Source organism: Scyliorhinus torazame, chromosome 1 (assembly GCF_047496885.1).
Source record: "Scyliorhinus torazame isolate Kashiwa2021f chromosome 1, sScyTor2.1, whole genome shotgun sequence".
NCBI classification, from domain to species: domain Eukaryota; kingdom Metazoa; phylum Chordata; class Chondrichthyes; order Carcharhiniformes; family Scyliorhinidae; genus Scyliorhinus; species Scyliorhinus torazame.
The window spans coordinates 338,612,491-338,638,842 of record NC_092707.1 but is presented as its reverse complement, the minus strand read 5'-3'; the positions used below and the strand labels follow the sequence as shown (position 1 = coordinate 338,638,842).

General features: G+C 42.2%; 1 protein-coding gene across 8 annotated transcripts in view; it reads left to right on the top strand.

The window, feature by feature from the left end:
- The window catches only part of LOC140425211 (G patch domain-containing protein 2-like), a 398,136-nt gene that overhangs the window by 67,873 nt on the left and 303,911 nt on the right, over positions 1 to 26,352 (top strand). For all 8 annotated transcript variants that reach the window (XR_011947793.1, XM_072509246.1, XM_072509284.1 and 5 more), the window contains one exon: positions 221 to 300. Coding sequence is in view for 7 of the 8 variants with exons in the window: in XM_072509246.1 (XP_072365347.1) it covers positions 221 to 300 (80 nt within the window). In the remaining variant the exon portion in view is untranslated. The remainder of the gene's footprint in view (positions 1 to 220; positions 301 to 26,352) is intronic.

The following is a 26,352-nucleotide window of genomic DNA, read 5'->3' as shown; positions in this document are numbered from 1 at the left end:
CAAGATGGGAATGCAATTCTCAAAGGGTTAATATGGTTTGTTTTCTCCCAACTCAAGATATTACGATTGTTTGTAAAATTTAACAATTATATTTGCCAATTACTTTTTGCATGACTGGCAGTGTTTTAAAGGATCAAAGTCCACGCCATGTCCCTTTCAACTGAAATAGTTGTCAAATAGGTCATATCAAAATCTCTTAAACTAACTGCTTGTTTGATAGGGTTTCAAGCTACACTTACCCGACTGTCTGGAATGGCAAATAGAAATGGCAGAAGGGGACCCAGGAAGATTTCCACAAAGGTAAGCGCATTTTATTCTTTCTCTTTGTCCTGTGTAACTGTTATGATAGCTTAGAACTAGTATCTTACTGAAGTTAGGTGGTGGAGATGTTATAAAAACTTTGGCCTGTGACCTCTGCCCTTTCTGGTCATGGTTCAGGTGACCATCTATCTCTTGATCCCTTTCCCACCTCCTTTCTGTCTCGCTTCATTGCGAGCCTGAGCATAGCTGGGATTTGTAGCCTATTTTCCAGTCTTATTGCAATCTCACAGTGGTGTTTTATAGGAGCCATTACAACTGATGGATTAGTTCTCATGGTATTTATGACATATGACGTACCCATGGTGTTACCAGCAAAGGGCATGAAAAAAGAGAAAAAATACCACTGATTCTTCCTCCAAAACCTGAAAGGTGTTGAGCTTTAAATCATGTTGTGAAAGATGTGCATATACATATTGCTGAATTTATCTTTATTTTTGCTCACTGGCAATGTATTCGAAAATTATTCAAAGAGGCAGAGAAACTACCTCCTATTGTGAATTGTTGTTGATGAGAGAGATACTATGCTGTGATTGAACTGATGTCAGATGTTTTTAACTCCAAATGGATTGTTTAATATTCTTAGCTTCAAGTATAAATTCTGTTTAAATTAAGAACAGAGGAGCATGGTTTAAAGGAATATTGATATTAATTCATATATATTGGACATTAAATATTTTAGCTCTTTTGTCTTTGTATGATACTAGCAAAATCCAAAGTAAATGAAAAAGTTCAAAACAATTGTCTTTTTGAATGTTTTGAGAATTAAAATGGATCAAAGATTGTTTGTTGTTTTTGGTATGCTTTCATGTACATGCACATTGAAGCACTTTGCATTTTGATTATTTCAGTAAACAATATGCTAGGAAACATTGAATACATTACTGGCTTTAATTAATTACAGCATTTTACCAAACAATTCACATACTATGTCCTGCCAGACATCTTTTCATTTCAAATGTCATGAAAGCTTTCTCAATTATCTATTTTTCCTTTGCCCTAATGTATTCAATTTTAATGTTTTAATTTTTGAGCACATTTAGTCATGGGAGCAATGATATACAAATTTAAGAAAACTATTTGAACCTAAATTTAGCTCATTTAGTTTCAATTCTATTTACTTTAAAATTAGAAAAATAAAAGCCAAAATGTTCTCTGCTTTATTTGGTTGCAGAAATGAAATGGCACCTTAAGCCTCATAGAATTAAAACAGAAAATTGTTCAACTGTATCAGTAAATGGATTCGAGATTATGGGTATTAGTAGGGTATCAAGCGCCAAAGTCTTGTCACAGAATTAGATGTCAAAAATCTTCTTCAGTTTTAGATATATGGTTCACAGCCACTGGGTATGATTAATGCATACAATCTAAATCATTGAAAGTTCCTCTGTTCTTTTCATAAAATACAATAGAGCACAAATCACTTAAACCATGGGAGGATAACAATTGGAAAATAATGCATCTTCCCTACCAATGAATTGTCAGTTATATCTAATTTAACCAAAATCAATTCATCTTTCTTGCATTAGATGAAACTACTTGCAATAAATCTTCACCTAATGTTTGATCCATTTTTTTGATACATCTCCAACACTTTATTTTCAAGCCTGCAATCCTGCATTTTAAGTCTATGGAAATAGATAGCAGTCTTGTTTTTCCCACCCTCCAGAAGCTAATGTTACTTTACAAGTCTGGGACTATTCAGCATTTAATTTCCCCTATTTGTCCTGCTTTTGTGTTTTTATTTCTGTTTTAATCTCCTTTAATCTGTCCTACATTTTTATCCCTTTTTTTTTCCTATTTGCTTTGCCTCCAATTGTTCATTTTTCTTCCTTTCTAGTGTCTTCTTTTTGCTTTGCAATCTAGCTTTCTTTAATTTTTTTCCCCTTACTTGGGTCTATTCCCATCGGAACTGTCTGTCATCCTTTTGTCAGGACGATGAGATTAACTGTGTTGTGTACAACTGTTGTCATTGTTTCATTGGTCAATAAGTGACCGGTCTATAGTGATTTGAGGTGACTATAGCAGTTAACAGTTATTAGCTTATTGACCAAACTTACTTCCAAGTTACAGCACAGAACCCAGTCATTAGTTTTACTGGGATCATTACTGTAACTACTTTGTTGGCAGGCAGATCCTGTTATCGCTTCAGCTTCCCCAAGCTCGTACAATTCAGATTTCACTGCTTCGCTTGCTCTTTTTCTGCCTTTTAAATTTTTTTCACAGATGTGATCATTCTTGTTGATCTCGTTTCCTTACATTGTTCATGTATTTCTTTGTTTTGGAATATAATTCTGGAGAAATGTAAATTTGTTTCCTAATAATTGCACAATGGTCCATATTGAGTGAGATTAGATTCCAAATTCTGAATGGCCAGTTTAGATAGGGGAAACCTGTTTTTGTTGGCAGGCGGGACAGTAACCAGACAATACAGATTTTAAGATAATTGTTAAAAGAACCAGACTGAGCTGAAATTTATTTTTAACATAGTAAGTTGCTATGTAAGTTCCTAGAAGCGTGATAGAGCAGATTCAGTAGTAACTATATATATATATATATATATATATATATATTTATGCTTGAAAAGGAAATGTTTGTAGGACAATGGGGAATAAGAAAGGGAATTGCATGAATTGGATATCTCTTACAGAATGGCCTACGGTGGTGTCAAATTTTATGAATCAATGAAGGCCCATCGCACCTTTGCTTACCTGATGAAAAAGCTTTCCAATTGGTCCAAATTCCTGGCTCTGTCTCCATGGCAATGTAAATATTTTGGCTTCAAGTATTTATCCAGTTTCTTTTTGAAAATTAACACTGCATGTGCCTCTGCCATCCTTACAGGCTATGAATGCCAGGGCATAAAAACAGTGTTGTTTCTTTTCTTCCTCATCTCACCACTAGTTCCTTTTGTCAGTCATGTTAAATCTGTGTTACCGATTCTTTTGTCATTGGAATCAGTTTCTCCTCATTTACACTGTCAAAGCCATTTGTGACTTTAAACATCTCTTAACCTTCTCTGACCAAAGAAAAAACACCTCAGTCTACCTAATCTCTCCACAGAACTGAACTCCCTCATCCCTGATACTGTCCCAGTAAATCATCTGTATTTTATTGAAGGCTTTGACATCTTTTCTAAAGTGTGGTGTCCAGAATTGAACAAAATACTCTAGCTGAGGTCAAACCAGTATTTTATAAAGGGTTTTGTTAATCTGTTGTTTAAGTAATTGTTCTCATGTGCTTCTCTTGATTTGCCACATTCAAAGATTTTGCATATATACCCATAAGCTCTCTCTGATCTTGCCCCCTTTTAAATTAGTTTATAGTACCTTTTCTCATTCTTCTTTCAAAATGTGTCACTTCACCCTTTTTTCTGTAAAATTTCATTTGCTGCATGTCTGTCCTTTGCATCAGCCAGCATATTCAGGGCAGCACGGTAGCCTTGTGGATAGCACAATTGCTTCACAGCTCCAGGGTCCCAGGTTCGATTCCGGCTTGGGTCACTGTCTGTGCGGAGTCTGCACATCCTCCCCGTGTTTGCGTGGGTTTCCTCCGGGTGCTCCGGTTTCCTCCCACAGTCCAAAGATGTGCAGGTTAGGTGGATTGGCCATGATAAATTGCCCTTAGTGTCCAAAATTGCCCTTATTGTTGGGTGGGGTCACTGGGTTATGGGGATAGGGTGGAGGTGTTGACCTTGGGTAGGGTGCTCTTTCCAAGAGCCGGTGCAGACTCGATGGGCTGAATGGCCTCCTTCTGCTCTGTAAATTCTATGAATCTTTTGTGGGGATGAGAGCCACACAGACACGGGGAGAATGTACAAACTGCACATGGACAGTGACCCAGGGCTAGGATCGAACCCGAGTCCTCGGCACCATGAGGCAGCAGTGCTAACCACTGCGCCAGCGTGCCGCCCCTGCAAGTATGGTTCTGTGTGAAAATGGTAAGCTAACTTTAAAAATTAATTTATGGGATGTAGGTGTCACTAGACATAGACATAGAACATACAGTGCAGAAGGAGGCCATTTGGCCCATCGAGTCTGCACCGACCCACTTAAGCCCTCACTTCCACCCAATCCCACAACCCAATATCCCCTCCTAACCTCTTTTGGACACTAAGTGCAATTTCGCGTGGCCAATCCACCTAACCTGCACGTCTTTGGTCTGTGGGAGGAAACCGGAGCACCCGGAGGAAATGCACGCAGACACGGAAAGAACGTGCAGACTCCTCTCAGACAGTGCTAGAGACAATGCAACACAATTAGCTAGACCAGCATTTATTGCCCACCCCTCATTGCCCTTGAGAAGGTGGTGGTGAGCTGCCTTCTTAATCCGCTGCACATCCCGAGGTGTAGGTACATTGTGCTGTTAGGGAGTGAGTTCCAGGATTTTAACCCAACAACAGTGAAGGAACGGTGATATATTTCCAAGTCAGGATGGTGAGTGACTCTCTTGTCCTTCTGGATGGTTGCAGTCACAGGTTTAGAAAGTGATGTCTACCGGAGTCCTGGTGAGTTCTGAGTAAAAATGAAATAGAAAGATGGCCAGATGATTGCTTGTGAGTGCAAGTGACATCAAATGATAGCATTTGAGAATGAAGGGGAGGCGGTGGCGTACTGGTATTGTCACTGGACTAGCAATCCAGAGACCCAGGGTAATTCCCTGGGGTCCTGGGTTCAAATCGCACCATGGCAGATGGTGAAATTTGAATTTTAAAAAAATCTGGAATTAAAAATCTAATGATGACCATGAAACCATTGATGATAATTGTCGTTTTAAAAAATCCATCTGGTTCAGCATTTGAGAATAATGGCAAGATGATTGCCATTGAGTGCAGTTGAAGTCAATGAAAGCAAATTCTGTCAAATAATATGAAAAATGTTGGGTGCAGTAACTTGTTGAATTATTGATTGTTTGAATCTCTGATTGCTTTAGATATCTACTTCCTGTGAGCTTTGACTTTTCACCTTGTTAAGAACATAAGAACTAGGAGCAGGAGTAGGCCATCTGGCCCCTCGAGCCTGCTCCGCCATTCAATGAGATCATGGCTGATCTTCTGTGGACTCAGCTCCACTTTCCGGCCCGAACACCATAACCCTTAATCCCTTTATTCTTCAAAAAACTATCTATCTTTATCTTAAAAACATTTAATGAAGGAGCCTCTACTGCTTCACTGGACAAGGAATTCCATAGATTCACGACCCTTTGGGTGAAGAAGTTCCTCCTAAACTCAGTCCTAAATCTACTTCCCCTTATTTTGAGGCAATGCCCCATAGTTCTGCTTTCACCCACCAGTGGAAACAACCTGCCCGCATCTATCCTATCTATCCTAACCGACCTGGTTAAACCAATCAACATGTAGATTAAAATCCCCCATGATAACTGCTGTACCATTTCTACATGCATCTGTTATTTCTTTGTTTATAGCCTGCCCCACCATAATGTTACTATTTGGTGGCCTATAGATTACTCCTATCAGTGACTTTTTCGCCTTACTATTCCTGATTTCCACCCAAATGGATTCAACCTTATCCTCCATAGCACCGATGTCATCCCTTACTGTTGCCCGGATGTCATCCTTAAATAACAGAGCTACACCACCTCCCTTACCATCCACTCTGTCCTTCCGAAAAGTTTGATACCCTCGGACATTTAACTCCCAGTCGTGACCATCCTTTAACCATGTTTCAGTAATGGCCACTAAATCATAGTCATTCACGATGATTTGCGCCATCAACTCATTTACCTTATTCCGAATACTACGAGCATTCAGGTAAAGTACACTTATGTTGGCTTTTTTACCTTTGTTCTTAATCTTAACACCTCGATCAGTAACCTCTCCTAAGTTATATTTCCTCTTAACCTTTCTCCTAATTTTCCTTGTCGTCGAACCCACATCTTCATGTAACAACCTGCCGCGTCGCTTACCGTTAATGTTTTCACTTCCCGTTTTATTTCTTTTAGTATTCCTGGTCCTATTCACTGAGCTCCCCTCAGTCACTGTACCTTGTACTGTCGCCCTTTTTGATTTTTGACTATGGCTTCTCTGCCTTACACTTTCCCCCTTACTGCCTTTTATTTCTGTCCCTGTTTTACTACCTTCCAACTTCCTGCATCGGTTCCCACCCCCCTGCCACATTAGTTTAAACTCTCCCCAACAGCTCTAGCAAACACCCCCCCTAGGACATCGGTTCCAGTCCTGCCCAGGTGCAGACCGTCCGGTTTGTACTGGTCCCACCTCCCCCAGAATCGGTTCCAATGTCCCAGGACACCTTTTGTCACCTTTTTAATAACAAAATTCCAATTGCAGCTAATGTTTCTGTAGAAAGTTTAGCTAATGGTCCTTTTTAGCAGACTGGAGTTGTTATCTCAAAGATGCATAGAAATTGTAAATCCCAAGGCAGTAGACTTCATTGGCTGAATGGTATTTTTATAAATTAATTCCTGACACAGCCTGCTTTTCCTGAATTAACTGATTTGACCTTTCATAATCTCCGAGTACAGTTTCCAAGTTGCAACAGGTAGGATGTGTCAATGAAGGTTTAACCAAGTTAATCCCAGAGTTGAGAGGGTTGGATTGAGGACGTATCGAGGAGAGGTTGAGTACAGTGGGACTGTACTCGTTGGAATTTAAAAGGATGCGGGGGGATATTATAGAAACATATAAATTTATGAAAGGAATAGATAGGATAGATGCGGGGAGGTTGTTTCTACTGGTCGGGGAAAGCAGAACTAGGGGGCATAGCCTCAAAATAAGGAAAAGTAGATTTAGGACTGAGTTTAGGAGGAACTTCTTCATCCGAATAGTTGTGAATCTATGGAATTCCCTGCCCAGTGAAGCAGTTGAGGTTCCTTCATTAAATGTTTTCAAGGTAAAGATAGATAGTTTTTTGAAGAATAAAGGGTTATGGTGTTCGGGCGGGAAAGTTGAGTTGAGTCCACAAAAGATCAGCCATGATCTCATTGAATGGGGAACAGGCTTGAAGGGCCAGGTGGCCTGCTCCTACTCCTAGTTCTTCGTTCTTATGTTAAGTGGAGCAAATGCTGTAAATAAGCATGTTAGAAAGTTTGCATATTCAGTACTTCACACCTAAACATTATGAAGTTTGTTTTGAATTAAAATTAAACAAAAATGCAAGCTTAATGTTTGGTGTTTCAACTTGTATCATTGCTCCCAGTAAAGAAGCTGACTTCGAAATTTAAAAAAATATATTTGTTCATGGGCACTACTGGCTGGACCAGCATTTATTGCCCATTCCTAATTGCCCTTGAGAAAGTGGTGGTGAGCTGCTATTTTCAACCACTGCAGCATATAGATTGTAGAAACAGCCATCGTGCTGTGAGGAAGGGAATCTTAGGATTTTGGCCCAGTGACCGTGAAGGACGATGATAAAGTTCCAAGTCAGTATGTGTGATTGGAGGGGAACTTGAAGGTGGTGGTGTTCCCTTGCATTTGCTGCCCTTGTCTATCCAGGTAACAGAGATCAAGGGTTTGGTAGGTGCTGTCTTGGTGAGTTGCTGCAGTGCATCTTGTAGGTGGTATACCCTGTTATCACTGTAGCATTAGTGGTGGAGGGAGTGAACGTTGAAGGTGGTGACTGGGGTGCCAATCAAGTGGGTTGCTTTGTTCTGGATGGTGTTGAGCTTCTTGAGTGTTGTTAGAGCTACACTTATCCAGGCAAGTGGGGAGTACTCCATCACTCTCCTGACTTGTGCCGTGTAACTGGTGAACAGGTTTTGGGGAGTCAGGAGGTGAGTTACTCGCCCCAGAATTCCCAGCCTCTGACTTGCTCTTGTTACCACACTATTTATATGCCTGGTCTCGTTCAGTTTCTGGTCAGTGGCAACCCCAGACTGTTTGATGGAGTTTCAGGGATCGTAATGCCATTGAAGAGAGTTAAGAAGATAGTGGGAGATAGTTAGATTCTCTCTTGTTGGAGATGGTCATTGTCTGACACTTGAGTACTTGTCAGCCAAGTCTGATTATTGTCCGGGTCTTGTTTCACATGGACATAGGCTGCTTCAGTATCTGAGAGTTGAGAATGGTGCTCAACATGATGCAATTATCCACCATTTTTGACCTTTTGATGGAAGGAAGGGGCATTGAAGAAGCAGCTGAAGATGGTTGGGCCTCGGACACTACCTTGAGGAGCCCCTGCAGCAATGTCCTGGGGCTGAGATGTTTGCTCTCCAATAACAATAACCATCTTCCTTTGTGCCAGCTCTGACTCCGATCAGTCAAATCTTTTCCCCTTGGTTTCAGTTTTGATAGGGCTCCTTGATGCCACAATCGATCTTTTTTTTTTTTTTACGATAGTCGATGATAATTTCATAGTTATCATTACAGATTTATTAATTTTAAATTCCACCAGCTGCCATAGTGGAATTTGAACCCATGACCGCAGCCTGAGCTGCTGGATTACTAGTGACATTACCACAACGTTACCATTTCTCCCTACATTCATCCAGTTTCATTCAATTGAGTGGATTGCTCGGCCAATTTAGAGGACATTTAAGAGTCAGTCACATTGCTGTGCGTCTGAAGTCACATGAAGACCAGACCAGGTCAGGACGGCAGATGAGTGAAACATATGGGGCGCGATTCTCCGACCCCCCCACCGGGTCGGAGAATCGCCGGGGGCCGGTGTGAACCCCGCTGTGTCGCGAATTCTCAGCCACCGGAGATTCGGCGGGGGCGGGAATCGCGCTGCGCCGGTCGGCGGGAATCCCCCGCCGATTCTCCGGTCCGCGATGGGCCGAAGTACCGCCGCTGTCAACCCACGCCAGCCGGCGTGGATTGAACCACCTTTGGGACGGCGGGACAAGGCGGCGCGGGCGGGCTCCATGGTCCTGCGGAGTGATCTGGCCCTGGGGGGTGCCCCCACGGTGGCCTGGCCCGCGATCGGGGCCCACCGATCCGCGGGCGGGTCTGTGCCGTGGGGGCACTCTTTTCCTTCCGCCTTCGCCATGGTGGAGACCATGGCGGAGGCGGAAGAGACCCCCTCCACTGCGCATGCGCGGGGATGCTGTGAGCGCTCGCTGACACTCCCGCGCATGCGCCGCCCGGCAGTCATTTCCGCGCCAGCTGGGGGGGCACCAAAGGCCTTTCCAGCTGGCGGGGCGGAAATCAGCCCGGCGTGGGCCTAGCCCCTCAAGGTGAGGGCTTGGCCCCTCAAGATGCGGAGACTTCCGCACCTTTGGGGCGGCGCGATGCCGGACTGATTCGCGCCATTTTTGGCACCGGTCGGCGGACATCGCGCCGATATTGGAGAATCCCGCCCACGGTTTTAACAATTGACAATGGTTCCATTGTTACCATTACTGAGCCTAGCTTTCAGTTCCAGATTAATTAATTGAATTCAAATTTCACCAGTTGCCATGAGTAGTCGTCCAGAGTATTAGCCTGGGCCTCTGGATTACTCGTCCAGTGACATTACCACTACACCACCCCCTCCCCATATATCATCTCAGTGGTCTTATTAGAGACAACTGAAGTGTAATCATGTTTAACTCGATTTATATCTGTTAGCAAGATGCAAAAATGGGTGATTTTATTGTAAACGATTGAATGGACAAGCCTACTAAATTTATCCTACCCTGAGGGATACCCACACATCACAAATTTGTCGATGCCTTGTAAACAAATATATGAGTGTTTTTCTGTTGAGAATGGACACATTGCACTGAAGTGAAGTTGTAGAAAAGAGTTATAGCAGTTTTCAGCATGTGGTAAATGGACAAGTGATATATTGCTTATAAGTAAATTATTGAGTCAATCGCTACTGTGATATCAAAATGATTTATTTTAGGAGTTAAAAAATCATTTGTTTGGATTGATTAGTATTCATTAATTATGCTAATTATGTAGTGAGAAAACAGATGTTTTATAGCGCTAAGACCAGAAATAAATTACACGTCCTATTTGTTTAACTAAAAATAGCAACATTCTATATTATTATGTGCTACTGTTTTAAATATTTGAAATTGGAAATGTAGTTATGTTTGAGTGTAAGATAATTTGAAATGCAGCAATTATTTCAAAATATGAAACGGGAGAAATACTTCTTGACTAGCTAGCTAGCTACATTGCTGGAAATCAATGTGATAAATGGGAAACCCTTTTTTCATTCCGTATCTGGGCTCATAATGGGAGTATGTGTTGTATACTTATTTTAGAAAGAATGGATTGTGAAATGTCTTTTTGTAACTTAGACCATGGTTTTCCAATAAACAGGTTCTGTAACTCCGAATATCTAACGTTTTCACTGAAAACAATAATTATTAAAGAAGAGCAAATGATAATATATTTGTATCAGTGTTGATGGAGATGAAACGTAAGCCTTATTCCCAAAATATGTATTTAAAAATTGTGTCTTTGGAAAGGACATTTAAACGCCTGCAATTGGCTTCTAAAAACAGATCCATTTTGAAAGGTACGTCATACCTGAGGCTCTGGTTGATCTTGAGTGTGTGACAGATCTCCTAAATGTTGAATGTTGCCATAGTCAATGTATTAAAGTCATAAATCTTGAGTGTAATATATCGAGAGAAGCAGACTGCTTTTCCCACTTTTTTGCATGTGTAAGATGGTGTTCAAATGAGTGCATGATTCTGTTTTTCTTTGCTTGTGTATAGTCAATTTTATTTGAGTATCTAAACTAGTGAGAGTGGCAGAATACATTGTTGCTCCAGTTTGTTTTTCTGTGATGTGGGAGAACATGGTTCCTCATTTGTCAGATGATTATCTTGGTTGTGCCATTGGAAGGAGATGATAAGTGAAGGCAAGTAGTTTCCCATGAGAAGGAAAAGAAAATTAGAGGCTATGTCACATAGTTTGTTTTTACATATACCTTAGAGGCTAACTTAAAATATAAATTTAATAGTATGCTTGTAAGTTAATTAAGTAAAGAATCATTCTGATTTTAGCTGTTTTCTCTCCTGTAAATTTGGGCAAAAATTCCATTTACTTAGACCTCCTCAGCAAGGTTACTGGCTGTTCATGGGGTGCACAGATGCTCAAACCTTAAGGATCTTGGCTCTTGCCATCTTGCTACTCGACTGCAGAGAATTAAGCACCAGCAAGGTAAAGGTAAAGTCGGAAAAGTCCCAGATCACCATAGGCTGCTTTCTCCTTTGAAGGGAAGAGCTGACTGGTGGTGGTTTAACCTGACGTTTAAGCACACCTCAGGCTAGGGGCAAAGTTGAGAAGGTGGGGCCTCATGAATAACCTCAGCCGGTACGGGAATTAAACCCGAGTTGCTGGCCTTGTTCTGCATCATAAACCAGCTGTCTAGTCGACTGTGCTGAACCAGGCGGTACAACCCGTCCCACACCAGCCTTGCAGATAACCAGCTCAACACAATAATGCATATCATCCCAGGTACCCTCTGATCAACTCAAATCCCCTGGCTCCCAGTCCAGATCAACACCCTGCCCCCTCACATAAGGAGGGAGATTGCAACGAGAAAGTTCCTGGAGAAGGTTCCCATCAACCCAAGCCACCCACTACACAAGGACCTTACCAATCCAACTGCTGCTCGCCTCCCATCATGCCGGCCTCTATGGCTAAGACCTCCATGCCAAGAAATAACAGCAGAGGCCCTTTGACACCAGGAATGGAACCCAACTCGCCACCATTAAAAATCACTCCCTCATCACAGACCTCCTGGCTCGCTCACCCGGCTTCAACCTGCCATGCCAACACTGGTCACTCCTCAGCCGTTTCTACACTGGCCAAGGCCTTTGTGTAGCAATTCAACACAAGTGGGGTTTGCAGGGAATCTGGACTGCAGCTGTGGTTCTTCCCAATCAATGACTCACATAATTGAAAACTGCCCCCTGACAGAATTCAGCGGAGGGCCCGGAGAGCTCCACTGCAAAACTATTGCCTGGCTTGGTGATTACTGCATACACCAGAAAAACTTAGATTGCAAAGTGTTTAGCAGAAAACTTCAATTTTAAAAGTACAGAGCTGGGTTTTGATTTCTGCATCAAACAGTTGTTGCGTGAGAAATAAAATACTTATGAATTTAAATGTTTAATAAACAAGCACAAATGTGAGAAAAACTTTAGTTTTCTTTGGATATACCAAAACAATGAGTAATATAGCAGCATGGTTATTTTTATTGGTGAAATAATTTTTATATTCCACAACTGATGACAGTAGAATTATAATTGATAACAAATGGTAATATATGAAAAATGGGTCACAACGACTGAAACCAGCCCAGACTTGAACAGTAATGCCCTTCGGGATGGGCAATAAATGCTGGCCCAGCCAGGCCGCCCAAATCCCATGAATAAATAAAATAAAACACTGAAAACTTTAATTTCTATAACATATGGTATAAACAAACTGCACGTTGCAGTCAGTTGAGCATTGATAGCCAATGCTTAGTGCTAATCATAAGACATGTAAATTACATGTGCAATCTACTTTTTAAAGCATGAACTCTTTCCTATGCATCTTAATCACCTGCACTGAGAATTACACAGATTGATCTAAATTTGCTAGCAAATTTGATGGTGATTAATTTTGTAAAAGTAGAGAGATTACACTACATTTTCCAATTTGGGAGTTTACTCCCTTATAAAACAAATGCCAAACCCTGTTGCAATAAACTAAGGGCAGAATTTAATGGTTCCCCCACCAACAGATTTCAATTTTGAGGCTGGCAGGAGAACTTCAGGGACAGGGGGAAGCCCAGCTTGGCCTCTGCCAAGGTCTACTTCCCCCATCACTGCACTTCCCTGCTCCTGGACTCTTGGGATTTGGGGACTGCATATAGTCCCACTCCTAGCCCCTGCTGCCAGTGGCACTGCTCGGTACAGCACTACTGGCCAATCAAAGCTGACAGTCCTCTGAGTAAGGACTTCCTTGGAGGGTTAAATGGATTTTGGGCTGCTGTGATCGGCAGGAATGCATGCCCTGAAGACCCTTCAGGTGGAAGGGGCAGGAAACCCTGTCATTCGAAAGGTTCTGCCTTCTGTGCAGAAGAAGATTTTTTAATGAAACAGCAAAAAAATGCATTTATGATGCAGTTCCTATTAAACAGTCGGGATAGAAAGAAAAGACATTAATCTGAGTGCAGGAGAGTTATTTATAGTGATAAAAATTCACGATTGGTGTATGAATCAAACAAACATTAAATTAAACTAATTAACAAGACACCAATCAGCCTTTCTATCACTTATGGTGCTTTGGATAGCATCCTCTCTATCTTGGATCTTAGCACTTCATCGCAATGCAGAGGCAGCTGTGTCTGTGAGTCTGATCAGGAGTCAAGGGCAGCTTGCAGCATCAAGTACACCTTTAACACATAATACCCTCTTTTTTTTTAATTTGAAAGCTCCCAGATATTGCTGTTTACTTTCATATCAGTTGCAAAGAAGATTATGTGTCACGATCCTGCGCAAGTAGAAAAGGTGTCCTGCAGGTCTGTCTGCTAAAGGTTTGCGTAAGTAGAAATACAAACGGTAAAATAAACCAACCTTCTGCACCGTTGTGGCCAAAACGCAATGATTCATGACAACAAGATCTTTCACACCCATGGAGAAAACATAGATGTATCTCTCAGCCTTCAGGATGCCCATCGGTTTATTTGTAGACTTGCCATGCAGCTTTGTCACAACAAATATATTTTATCCTAACTGGCTCACAAGGAGAAAAGAATTAAGGTTCAAGCAACATTTAAACTTCGAGATAACCTAATATATATTAGACTAGAAAGAATTTAAACTTTGCTTTGGCTGAGCAAGGATTACAGGAATGAAGGTTTGAATAATACCCTAGCAGTTTAACTTAACCTCTTCACGAGCAGAAACACATTTTGAATGCTTTCTGACGTACTCACTGCATCTGTATCTTCTTATGTTCGATGGTAAGAAAAGAATCACTAGACAGTGTTTATTGTATCGTGTGAAGATGAGCAAAGGGACAACTCGATTAACAGAAAATTATGCAAGTCCAAGATATAAACAACTTTATAAAAACAATATTAAGATTCATATAGTAAGAAGTCGTACAAAACCAGGTTAAAGTCCAACAGGTTTGTTTCAAACACTAGCATTCGGAGCACTGCTCCTTCCTCAGGTGAACGAAGAGGTATGTTCCAGAAACATGTATATAGACAAATTCAAAGCTGCAAGACAATGCTTAGAATGTGAGCATTTGCAGGTAGGTAATAAAGCCTTTACAGATCCAGAGATAGGGATAACCCCAAGTTAAAGAGGTGTGAATTGTCTCAAGCCAGGACAGTTGGTCGGATTTCGCAAGCCCAGGCCAGATGGTGGGGAATGAATGTAATGCGACATGAATCACAGGTCCCAGGATTGAGGTCGCACTCGTGTGTGGAACATGGCTATAAGTTTCTGCTCTGCGATTCTGCGTTGTCGCGCGCCCTGAAGGCCGCCTTGGAGAACGCTTACCCGGAGATCAGAGGCTGAATGCCCTTGACTGCTGAAGTGTTCTCCGACTGGAAGGGAACATTCCTGCCTGGTGATTGTCACGCGATATCCGTTCATTCGTTGTCGCAGCGCCTGCATGGTCTCGCCAGTGTACCATGCTTCGGGACATCCTTTCCTGCAGCTTATGAGGTGGACAACGTTGGCCGAGTCGCAGGAGTATGTCCCGCGTACCTGGTGGGTGGTGTTCTCACGTGTAATGGTGGTATCCATGTCGATGATCTGGCACGTCTTGCAGAGATTGCCATGGCAGGGTTGTGTGGTGTCATGGTCGCAGTAGAGATCTCCAATGCGGGGAGTACGTGGGATGAGAGCACGTAGGGTGCTCTGAAGGTCTGGATCCAAGGTCTTGATCAGTCTGTTGAGTTGGCGGATGTGTTCCTTGTTCGGATCTGCGGGTAACTGTCTGTAGTGTTCCTGGTTGTTGAGTTGTCAGTATACCTCTTTGCAGTAGCCCCTTCTGTTCAGTATGAACAGAATCAACAGTATCAACAGACTAATCAAGACCTTGGATCCAGACCTTCAGAGCACCCTACATGCTCTCATCCCACGCATTGGAGATCTCTACTGCCTCCTGAAAATACACAAGGCCAACACACCATGCCATCCTATCGTTTCAGGCAATGGGACCCTGTGTGAGAACCTCTCTGGCTATAGCGAGGGCATCTTGAAACCCATCGTACAAGGTACGCCCAGCTTCGGTCGCGACACGACGGACTTCCTACAGAAACTCAGCACCCATGGACCAGTTGAACCAGGAACATTCCTCGTCACAATGGAGATCGCGGCACTCTACACCAGCATCCCCCATGACGACGGCATTGCTGCAACAGCCTCAGTACTCGACACCGACAACTGCCAATCTCCAGACGCAATTCTGCAACTCATCCGCTTCATTCTGGATCGCAACATCTTCACCTACGACAACAAGTTCTTCATCCAGACGCACAGAACAGCCATGGGGACCAAATCCGCACCTCAATATGCCAACATCTTCATGCACAAGTTTGAACAGGACCTACTCACCGCATAGGACCTTCAACCAACGTTATACACCAGATACATCGATGACACTTTTCCTTTGGACCCACGCGAAGAATCACTGAAACGACTATACAATGACATCAATAAGTTCCATCCCACTATCAGACTCACCATGGACTACTCTCCAAAATCAGTTGCATTCTTGGACACACTCATCTCCATCAAGGACAGTCACCTCAGCACTTCGCTTTACCGCAAGACCACTGATAACCTCACGATGCTCCACTTCTCCAGTTTCCACCCTAAACACATTAAAGAAGCCATCCCCTCTGGACAAGCCCTCCGTATACACAGGATCTGCTCAGACGAGGAGGAGCGTAACAGACATCTACAGACGCTGAAAGATGCCCCCGTACGAACGGGATATGGCGCTCGACTCATTGATCGACAGTTCCAACGCGCCACAGCAAATAACTGCACCGACCTCCTCAGAAGACAAGCACTGGATACAACCGACAAAGTACCCTTCGTCGTCCAGTACTTTCCCGGAGCAGTGTTCCCTGCCATGGCAATCTCTGCAAGACGTGCCAGATCATCGACATGGATACCACCATTACACGTGAGAACACCACCCACCAGGTACGCGGGACATACTCCTGCGACTCGGCCAACGTTGTCCACCTCATACGCTGCAGGAAAGGATGTCCCGAAGCATGGTACATTGGCGAGACCATGCAGACGTTGCGACAACGAATGAACGGACATTGCGCAACAATCACCAGGCGGGAATGTTCCCTTCCAGTCGGGGAACACTTCCGCAGTCAAGGGCATTCAGCCTCTGATCTCCGGGTAAGCGTTCTCCAAGGCGGCCTTCAGGATGCGCGACAACACAGAATCGCCGAGCAGAAACGTATAGCCAAGTTCCGCACACAGGAGTGCGGCCTCAATCCCGGGACCTGGGATTCATGTTGCATTACATTCATGCCCCACCATCTGGCCTGGGCTTGCGAAATCCGACCAACTGTCCTGGCTTGAGACAATTCACACCTCTTTAACCTCGGGTTACCCCTATCTCGGGATCTGTAAACACTTAATTACCTGCAAATACTCTCATTCTAAGCATTGTCTTGCATCTTTGAATTTGTCTGTATATATATGTTTCTGCAACATACCTTTTCATTCACCTGAGGAAGGAGCAGTGCTCTGAAAGCTAGTGTTTGAAACAAACCTGTTGGACTTTAACCTGGTGCTGTAAGACTTCTTACTGTGCTCACCCCAGTCCAACGCCGGCATCTCCACATCGAAGATTCATGTAAAAATATATATATTTTAAATTTTTTCCAATTAAGGGGCAATTTAGCGTGGCCAGTCCACATACCCTGCACATCTTAGGGTTGTGGGGGAGAGACCTACGCAGACACTGGGAGAATATGCAAACTCCACATGCACAGTGACCCCGGGCCAGGATCGAACCCAGGTCGTCTGCGCCATGAGGCTGCAGTGCTAACCACTGCACAACCGTGCTTCCCTTGGACTCGTATAAATATATTTACACCATTTAACGCTTATTAAGTTTGGGGAATTTTCTGTCTACTTCGGGACATTGAGCACAGTGACATTTTTGAGATTTGATTAGGGATGCAGTTGCCAGGCTATTTTGGCTATGCCTGGTATATCTGTGTCACTGAGAAGAATCATCACTCCCATGAAATAGGTATTTTCATAAATTATTTATAGTTTTGCGATAAGTAGACAGAGTTATGTAATGCAGTTTAAGAAAAAACTTTTATTTATACATGATGCTTTTTACGATTTCCAAGATATCCCGAAGCCCAATGAACTAACTACAATCACTGTTGTAATGTAGAGAAATGCGACCCCCACTTTGTGTAGAGGAAAGCAAGGTCCCATAAATAGAATTGATATAAAACACCTCATCATGTGTTATGGTTTTGATAATTAAAGGCTAAGTTGTCCAGCACAATGGGAGACTCTGCTCTTCTTTGAAATGTGTCTTGGAATTTTTATTATGTTCCCCTGAAAATATTTGCATAGACTTGCTTCTTCTAATTAACACAGAATAAACAAATACAAAGCTCCTTTTTAAGGTCTAAAGTTACTGTTAAACAGCATTTTTAAAACTGTTTTTGTAAATTAAAGAAATTGCAATAAATCTACAGAGCATGCCATATAATCCACAGGCGCTTTTTATAGTCGCAGGTGTTTTACAAATGTAACATTAAGGATGGTTTAAGGTTAGGTTTTAATGACCAGAATATTGATTTCTCAAGTTTTTCCATCATTTTTAAAATCTGATTTGTCAGTCATCTTGTTCACAACTTATAGTATTTTCATTAATGTGACATAAATTCCAAAGAGATGAAACAAATTTGAGAAACTTAATTGCTCTATGTCTTGTATAGTATGTATGGGAGATCAGTTGCATATTTTAGTACTAGGAACTAGATTGTGCTTGCTAGGTTGGGTCAATCGCCTGGACTGGGTGTTGAAATGTTAATTGAAAAATGGACACTTACTCCCTAATGACTAGTTTTAAGGTATTTTAAGTGCATACTTCATGCGGATTCTGTCCACGAATTCTTAAATATCTTTACAGAGAAGATGATATGCCCTTCAGCCCAGAAACACTTGCGTATTAAGAATACATTGAGAAATTTAAAAATAATTTTTAAAAATATATAATAAATGTAAAATGTATATTTTTTCTAGGTTCACATGGGGTATTGTTCTTCAGCAGATGTTTAATTTTATTGGAACATGCATGCTGTAAATCTTTGTACACTGTTTTATTTGTATTTTTATTTGTGTGTGTGTGTGTTTGTTCATTTGTAAAATTTCATTCCAAATTATTTACTTAAAATGGAAAAATTCAGCAGCATGTATATATCATGCATAAACTCGTTTTACAACTTTTGACCAAATTGCATTGGACTGCTATCTAAGTCTATTCTATAGATTTGTGTTTTTCAGACTTTTTCCCGGGTTCCACTTTTACTAACTGGCCGACTTTCGGGACCCACACCACGTTTGCTAACCCAGTCTATCCTGGATCCTGGGCCAAGGCAGTGTTTGAGCCGCTAAAGTTTTCTTACCCCAGGCAGGGGAGGGAAAGTAAATCATCTAGATTTCCTGTTCTTAGTGACTATCCAGTACCTCCTGGTGTATCAGATTTATGTCAACATTTTCATGTGGTCATGTCTCCCCAACCAGAAAACATGCAATTGCAGCCACCTCATGGAGACTGTTGCCTCCAATAATGTAGCGCTTGCTGCAATGGCAGTCGATTCCCTCCCACTGAATGTGTCTCCATGGTGTCGCTGACACACAGCAGCAACCATACTGCAGGAAGATCGGCAGAAAAAATTCAAGTTGTTTTGGCTGCATGGAGACATTGCCTCGGTTGTATTGTTGGCATCACTGAGAACACAGCAAGTAAACATGCGCGCACACACACAAGGAATCCCTGTCCAGGTTTCTGCTCACTCACCGAGGGCTCTGACATACTCAGACTCTTGGATCTTCTGAGCTTGGCGGTGAGTTTTCTGATGGTCTCCTTCTGTTTCGTGACAGAATCTTTCTGCTGCAGAATGGTCAGTATGGCTCCTTGATGTTGCCCACTGGACAACTTTTCAGCATCGGGGCAGAGCACATGGGGTCCATGTCCAGGGAAATAGGAGTGCAGATGAGCCACATCTGGGTGAACTCTTGATCTGCAGATCTGGCTCGGAGAGGGTGATGAATTCGCCAAATGTTTTTCAGTGAGCGGAGGTGTTGGTTTGTTGGTGGGAACCGTGAAACAGGAAATCCATCAAATAAGTGCTCCCTCTAAGGGATTGAATTGATATTTTAGGCAGGATTTTCCCCTGCAGGTTTCTGAATGATTGGGAAACCCTTAGCTCCATGACCCTTCTGATACCCACCCGCGACTTGGGTTGTGACCAATACTTTGAAAAACTCTGTTGTAGATCATGCTCTTACCAATTAATTGTTTAACATGCTTTCTTATAGAACATCTACTCAATTGAAAATCTACTCAAATCAAAGATCTAGATTTAATGTCCAAAGCTTTCCATCTGGGAAAGCCTGCTGCAAGAGTAGGAAGTAAAGTCCAATAAGCTGCCAGAGTAAAAGATTTTACTTTCATTCGGAAAATTCAATTTTAATAAGAGAGCTTTTACATTAAATAACTCTGAAACATTTTTGCACTGGCCCTATATCGGTTTTTGCCTTCTCGTCTATCCTGACAATCTCTGAACACTTTGCGTCCAGTATTTCAAGAGTGTAAATGTTGGTAGGAGACTGGAGGGTGTGTTTTCCTCATTTGTATATCTTTACCTTGCCTCCACCCACATATAGATTTGCATAGCTTCCCCTATGACCGGAAAGAGATGAAAAGTTTAGGTCAAAGGTTGTACCATAGTTTCTTATGTTGCAGTACTTGGAACATTTTTCAATCTATGTTAAGTGCACACGTGGAAAAAAAAAAAGCCTGGTGATGATCAACCTACTTGCCAGCATTTTATCTAGCACTTGCACCTGTAATAGAAATTTTGTGGCAGTTTAGTGTTTCTGCCTCTGAGCCAGAAGCTCTGTATTCAGGACCCATGCCAGGACTTGATGGCCAAGGAAGTATGTTCATAACTCGGCCAATAAAGTTGAGTATCAACTTGTAAATCCTTCCAACATGTGCCTTTGGCAGGCGGTAAGAGCAGGAGAGGTTCTTCGTTAGCCATGTGATGGAAATAAATTGGAGCCTGTACCATTACCCATTGGTCCAGGCTACAACATGTATGTAGAAGTGTGTGTTGCTGCAGCAACTTGGAATTCGTAGGGGGCTGGTTGGCACAGTTCATTGGATAGCCGGCGTGGGTCATATTGGCGATCCCTGTTGTGGCTGGGCTGGATTCGGGACCTGCCTCCTTGCCCTACCCATGGGGGAGATAGACCCTAGTGGGTAGGTTCTCAGTCATGGAGAAAATACTGAAAATGGCCAGAAATTCGAAACGTCCGGTCCCCATTTTCCATCTTCACGGCAGTGGGACTCTGAATCAGGCTGGCATTTGCATATATGCCATTCCTGGAACCAGCTGCCCATTTAAATCTCCAGCTGCCTCACTGAATTGGGATTTTGGAAGAACAGGAGTCTGGAATCCAAAATGTGCAGAATAGAACAAGTAAGAGGAGGTCTGAACTTGGTGGATATGTTTGGATAACCTTTTGGAGAAGTAAGGTACACTTTTGGCAAGCGCCTGGAGCATCTTTGGGAGAGGTAAGACACCCTTCGGGACTGTTTAAATATGCACATGATTGCACATTTTTTATGCATTAAATCATTGGAACTGTTAAAGAATAGTCCATTTATCAAACCTGTCAAAACAAGTCCGGGAAGTGTCAAAGCTGACTAGGGTGTGTCCAACTTGTCAAAGCTTAGCTCTGAAGTATTAAGCTAGGCCCAGAAGTGCCAAGCCTGTCAAGGAACTATCAAGGATACTCGTGAGTTGGCATGGAGAGGATAAGGGTAAAGGTTGATAGGTGGGCAGCATGGGTTGGTATGAGTTACCACTAAGTTGACATCTCTGGAATGGGCCCATTGTGAGTGGGTAAAAGGGCACTAAGTTGGCCTAGGGGAAATGGGAGTCATGGGAGGTGGGTGGTGCCTGGGTGAGGCATGGAGAACGTGGGCGGGGGCGAGGGCTGGAGGACTTTTTTTGTATTATTATTCATATTTTAAACTCCGTGTTGGGTCACAGGGGCAGATTGTGTGCCCAGCCCACCACCATACCTGGCACCCTGCACATTAGTTCCGGGTCCATCAGCCCAAACTTGTGTTTCAGCACCTTCCCCCAACCCCCTCCCCCCAACCTCATGCACTATAGACATGAATGTCATACACCAGAATAGAATCACTAATTAAAATATTTCAAGAAGGAACTTATGCTTGTTCTGGGACCTTTTCACGATAATGGAAGCTCTGGTGCCTCTGAACCACATAATAAACTTTCCCTGAACTCGCTACAGTACAAACCTGAGCCAGAATAGAATCACTAATTAAAATATTTCAAGAAGGGTCTTATGCTTGTTGTGGGACCTTTTCACGATAATGGAAGCTCTGGTGCCTCTGAATCACATAATAAACTTTCCCTGAACTCGCTACAGTACAGACCTGAGTGTAAGTCCAAATCTGTGATGATCTGCTTCATGATCCACAAGGTTACTATCACAAGGTACCAGTTGTTACTTCAGGATAGCAAGAAGTGCAATGTAAGGAGCAGAATCATGAATAAATGATGAATAGAGTTACATTGACCAACAATACCATTAGTTGGATAAGCTGTAACAGAGCCCATTGAATTGCGCTTCACCTGAACTATCACTCCCAGTACCAATGCACCAATAGTTTCACAATCTTTATAATTATCATTTGATTTCTTTCTTTAGTCCAGTGTTATGAATCTTGCCCTCATTTCAGTGCAAATGTCAAATACCATCTTAAAAATCAAATTATTGAATTCCATCTCTATCATCTATTAACATAAATAATTATTAATGGCCCTTATGCAGGCCCTTTGTGCCCATATATGTCCTTGTTTACTAATCCTACTGATTGTGTAAAGGAGTTCCCCAATGGCTACACCTTGGAAGGTAGAAGGCCATTGAGCATCCATTAAGGACACTACAAATGATCTTGGTGAATGACCTTGAGCAGCTAGACACCTTGAACGTCTGGCTTTTGAATGCTTGGCTTGGACTGGGGTTATCTACCCCAGTGAGGAGTAATTAAATCCTGGCCCCCAAACTTAGTGAGTTGACTAATATTCCATGGTAACAGTCAGAGAAATCCGCAAAGGCTCAAGCACAGTACAAAGAACAAAGAAAAGTACAGCACAGGAACAGGCCCTTCGGCCCTCCAAGCCTGTGTCGACCATGCTGCCCGTCTAAATTAAAATCTTCTGCACTTCCGGGGTCCGTATCTCCCTATTCCCATCCTATTCATGTATTTATCAAGATGCCCCTTAAACATAGGCATCATTATCATGTTTATGGGTTGATTGTTCACTCCATTTTGAACAGAACTGCCTCTGTGAACTGAACTTCAGTATGTTCTGGACATTATGCATAAACTGGCAGGCTGTTCAGTGCACCTAACATTTTGCAGTGTATGCCCACCAGTATTCTTCAATAGCCTGAGCCCTATAAATCAATATCCAATTCCCGTACCGGCCTCCCCGAACAGGTGCCGGAATGTGGCGACTTGGGATTTTTCACAGTAACTCCATTGAAGCTCACTTGTGGCAATAAGTGATTATTATTATTATTATTATTATTATTATTATTAAATACTCAGCAGTGGAACTAGTTTGCAATCTCCCCCCAATTACAAATAGGCACCTGTGGTGTCTTGGGTTTAGCATACGTGTACCCATTGATTCATGACATGAAGAACCATTCTCAAGTCTACCCAATTTGTAAACTCTCTGCACAGGTACTTGTGAGTGTGAGATTGAGGGACAGTGCATGGGCTCCTTGGCTTGAATGGCAAACAGGCTTCCACCTTTTTTACATCTGAAATGAAAGATGAGGGCAAGCGTTAACCTGTGATGTGATGGAAGAGCAAAGAAAGGTGTAGCTGGTGAAAGTATCTGCAGTTCATCATGCAAATAGAAGGAAGAAGGGAAAATCAGGATATGGTGTGGAGCAATACTGCACAACATCTCCTTTAGCAGCTTTGACTGTCTTCTAGTGATGGCTAACCTTCTTCAACTGGGAAGTTAGTGCGCAGGCGAGCTCATTCCCTCAGCTGATAACCTCATGCCTTGAGTTACGGTGCTTATACCTGCCATGATTTACTGATCTAAAGTGTGTCAGATGTAAGGTGTGGATTGCAATAATGATGATGTGTGAGTATGAGGAGAAGCACAAATTGATGCAGTGACTGTAAGAGATTGAAGGCAAGTAGGGTAAGGAAATTTTATAAGTAAGTAGCCTAGATGTGGAGGCGTAAGCAGAGTAAAAGAGCAGTATTCGTAACTAGACTATGCTGATAAGGTCATTGAATTTTTTTCAGCGTTGCACCACTGTCTTTAGAACTAAGCATGAACCTGTATGATCTCTTCCCACTGACCGCAGAAGTGTTGCTTGTAGGACTTTCTGCCTCTGGGGTTTGGGGGTGAAAGGCAGGATCTCCAAAGCAGCATTGAAAAACAGTACTTCTTTTTGGTTTTCTCAGACTTGAATCAACTTTCGTAACACTGGATTCCTACGGTATAAATCAAGGTTTAAAAGGCAGGATTGAGTTGCTCAACTAATAGTGCCTCCAATTAAAAAAAAAAGGCCCATATTCTTGACTGGCTTTCCCCTCGCATACTTCAGAAGTGCAAACATATCAATCTATATAATTGCAATGTGCGTTAGATGTTCATTTAGGCAACAGGAAAAGGCTAGTGGCCCAGAAATTGGCCCTACTATGGCCCCAGTATGGAACCATGTGCGCATCTCTGGCTAGAAATTTGCTACCTGCCATATTGTGAGAGAATAAACAGGAGCTGTCCTCCACTCATGCCTGAAACAGCTTTGTAAATAAGGGACTTAACACCTATTTGAGGTTGCTTCCCCAAGATTTGTTTGACGGGAGGCAAGAGGTTCCATTATGAATTAGACTCTAGAAACGTTATCCTCTTGACCGCCACAAGGAAATGTAACTGGCTTAAATGTAAAGACTCCTGCTCCTCCTGACTCTGAATTTAATCTTCTCCTGACCGCTAAAGCTCCACCTCATTCTTCATTGCCAAGCCTCCTTTCCAGACCTCTGAACTTGCAACCCTCCACCTGGCATCCTCTACTGATACCTGATTTCTGGATTCCTGCCTTACCTGCTGATGCCCGGCCTAATCTTGATCCCAGACACAGGCGTTGATGCCCGACAAGCTTGACTGAGGGCTGCTATGATGCTGTGAAGCTAACAAAACCCGAACTCTGCACCATTGGACTCTTTGCACTTCACCAGCATCACTGAAATGAGACCAGGAGCCCAATATCTGGAGAGTCACTGACCTCCGGATTTGGGTGTGGAAGGGGAGGCTCATTTTGCTGAAGATCAAAAAATATTTGGCACTGCACACACCAGTTTAATTGATCATAAAATGTGGGAAAGCTTATAAATGCCATGAAGGTTTCCATTTCCCTGACTCTCAATTCATCTTGTGTCCACCCCCTGGCCATTTTAGGGAGCCCGAGAAATGTTGATAATTTGACCCACCCAACTCTCTTCTGTACCCTTGTGTCCTATTTCTTCAGAAGCCCCCTCCATTTACTTAATTTACTTGGCTACCTAATGGTGATGCTAAGATTCAGCATCACTCCCTTTAGTATTGAGAGGTGAAAAGGAGTCTGACCATCGTAATAGCCTTATTTCAAACAAAACACCTCTCTGATCGATATTGCAGTAACAGATCTCATTCACTGTAGATTCTGGGACAAGTTTCTTTCCTCTTATCAATCCCTGCCTTTCCCTGAATGCTCATGAAAGCAGCACTAATTTTTGGCATCAACATCAAGTGATTTTAAGAGTAGATGCACCATATGAAATACCCCTGGCAGACTAAGAATTGGAAATAGAGACAAGTTAGCCATAAACACACAGCCATAATCACACAAGCAGATGTATGGAGTGGAGAAAGGATGAAATCAGACAGAAACAAAAACAGAAAAATGATTGAGGCAGCATGACTGATTTTATATTTTTACATTTGTCTTTAAGAAATTTAAATTCAAGTATGCAAATGTAATATACAGTTATGTTAGCATATAGATTATATTCCACCTGAATTTGAATCCATGATTGTTTAAATTAAAAAGATAATTTTGCGGGTGGCATATTTTTCTTAAGGGGGATCATTACTCCAGGTTCTATGGTGTATGCATCTTTCATATATTGCAGGGAGTTACTATTGAATTCTAGAATTTAGTTAATTGGGAAATTCAAAATAAACAGTAATATGTGCACACGATTACCATTGTAAATATGGTAGACATTTGGTTGTATAAAATTTGCTGAGTTCTGCTCTAAAGACGTACTGAAAAAGTTAGTAATCTTAAATTATAATATCATGTTCAACTTGAATTTACAACAGGAAAGTATGGACATGTATATTGACGTTCCAACTCTGAAGTGGTTCAAATGTGGAAATCTTACTTGCAGTTTTCTTCCACAGGATAATTTTATATTGGTATGGTATGCCGTGCAGGTTGTTTGGTATGTTCTACAGGCTGTTGGCTAAGACAACACAGTTGTGTGTGCAGTTGTGTTGGGAGGAGTCTGCCTCCCCTCTGTTCCGAATGGTATTTGGCACGAAAGGGAGAAGACAGTTAATGAAGGTGAAAAAGAAAGTGCTAGCAGGTTTTAATTTGCTTTTGTCCTTTTTCATACACTGTATCAGGATATTTAAAAGCCAGTTTTCAAATTCTTTATTTTTATATTGGCAGAAATTAATCGATCATCTTTTGTACTTTTTGAAAAGTACATGCATTTGACCACAAATAATATCTGAACAATCAGTGAAAGCAAAAGTA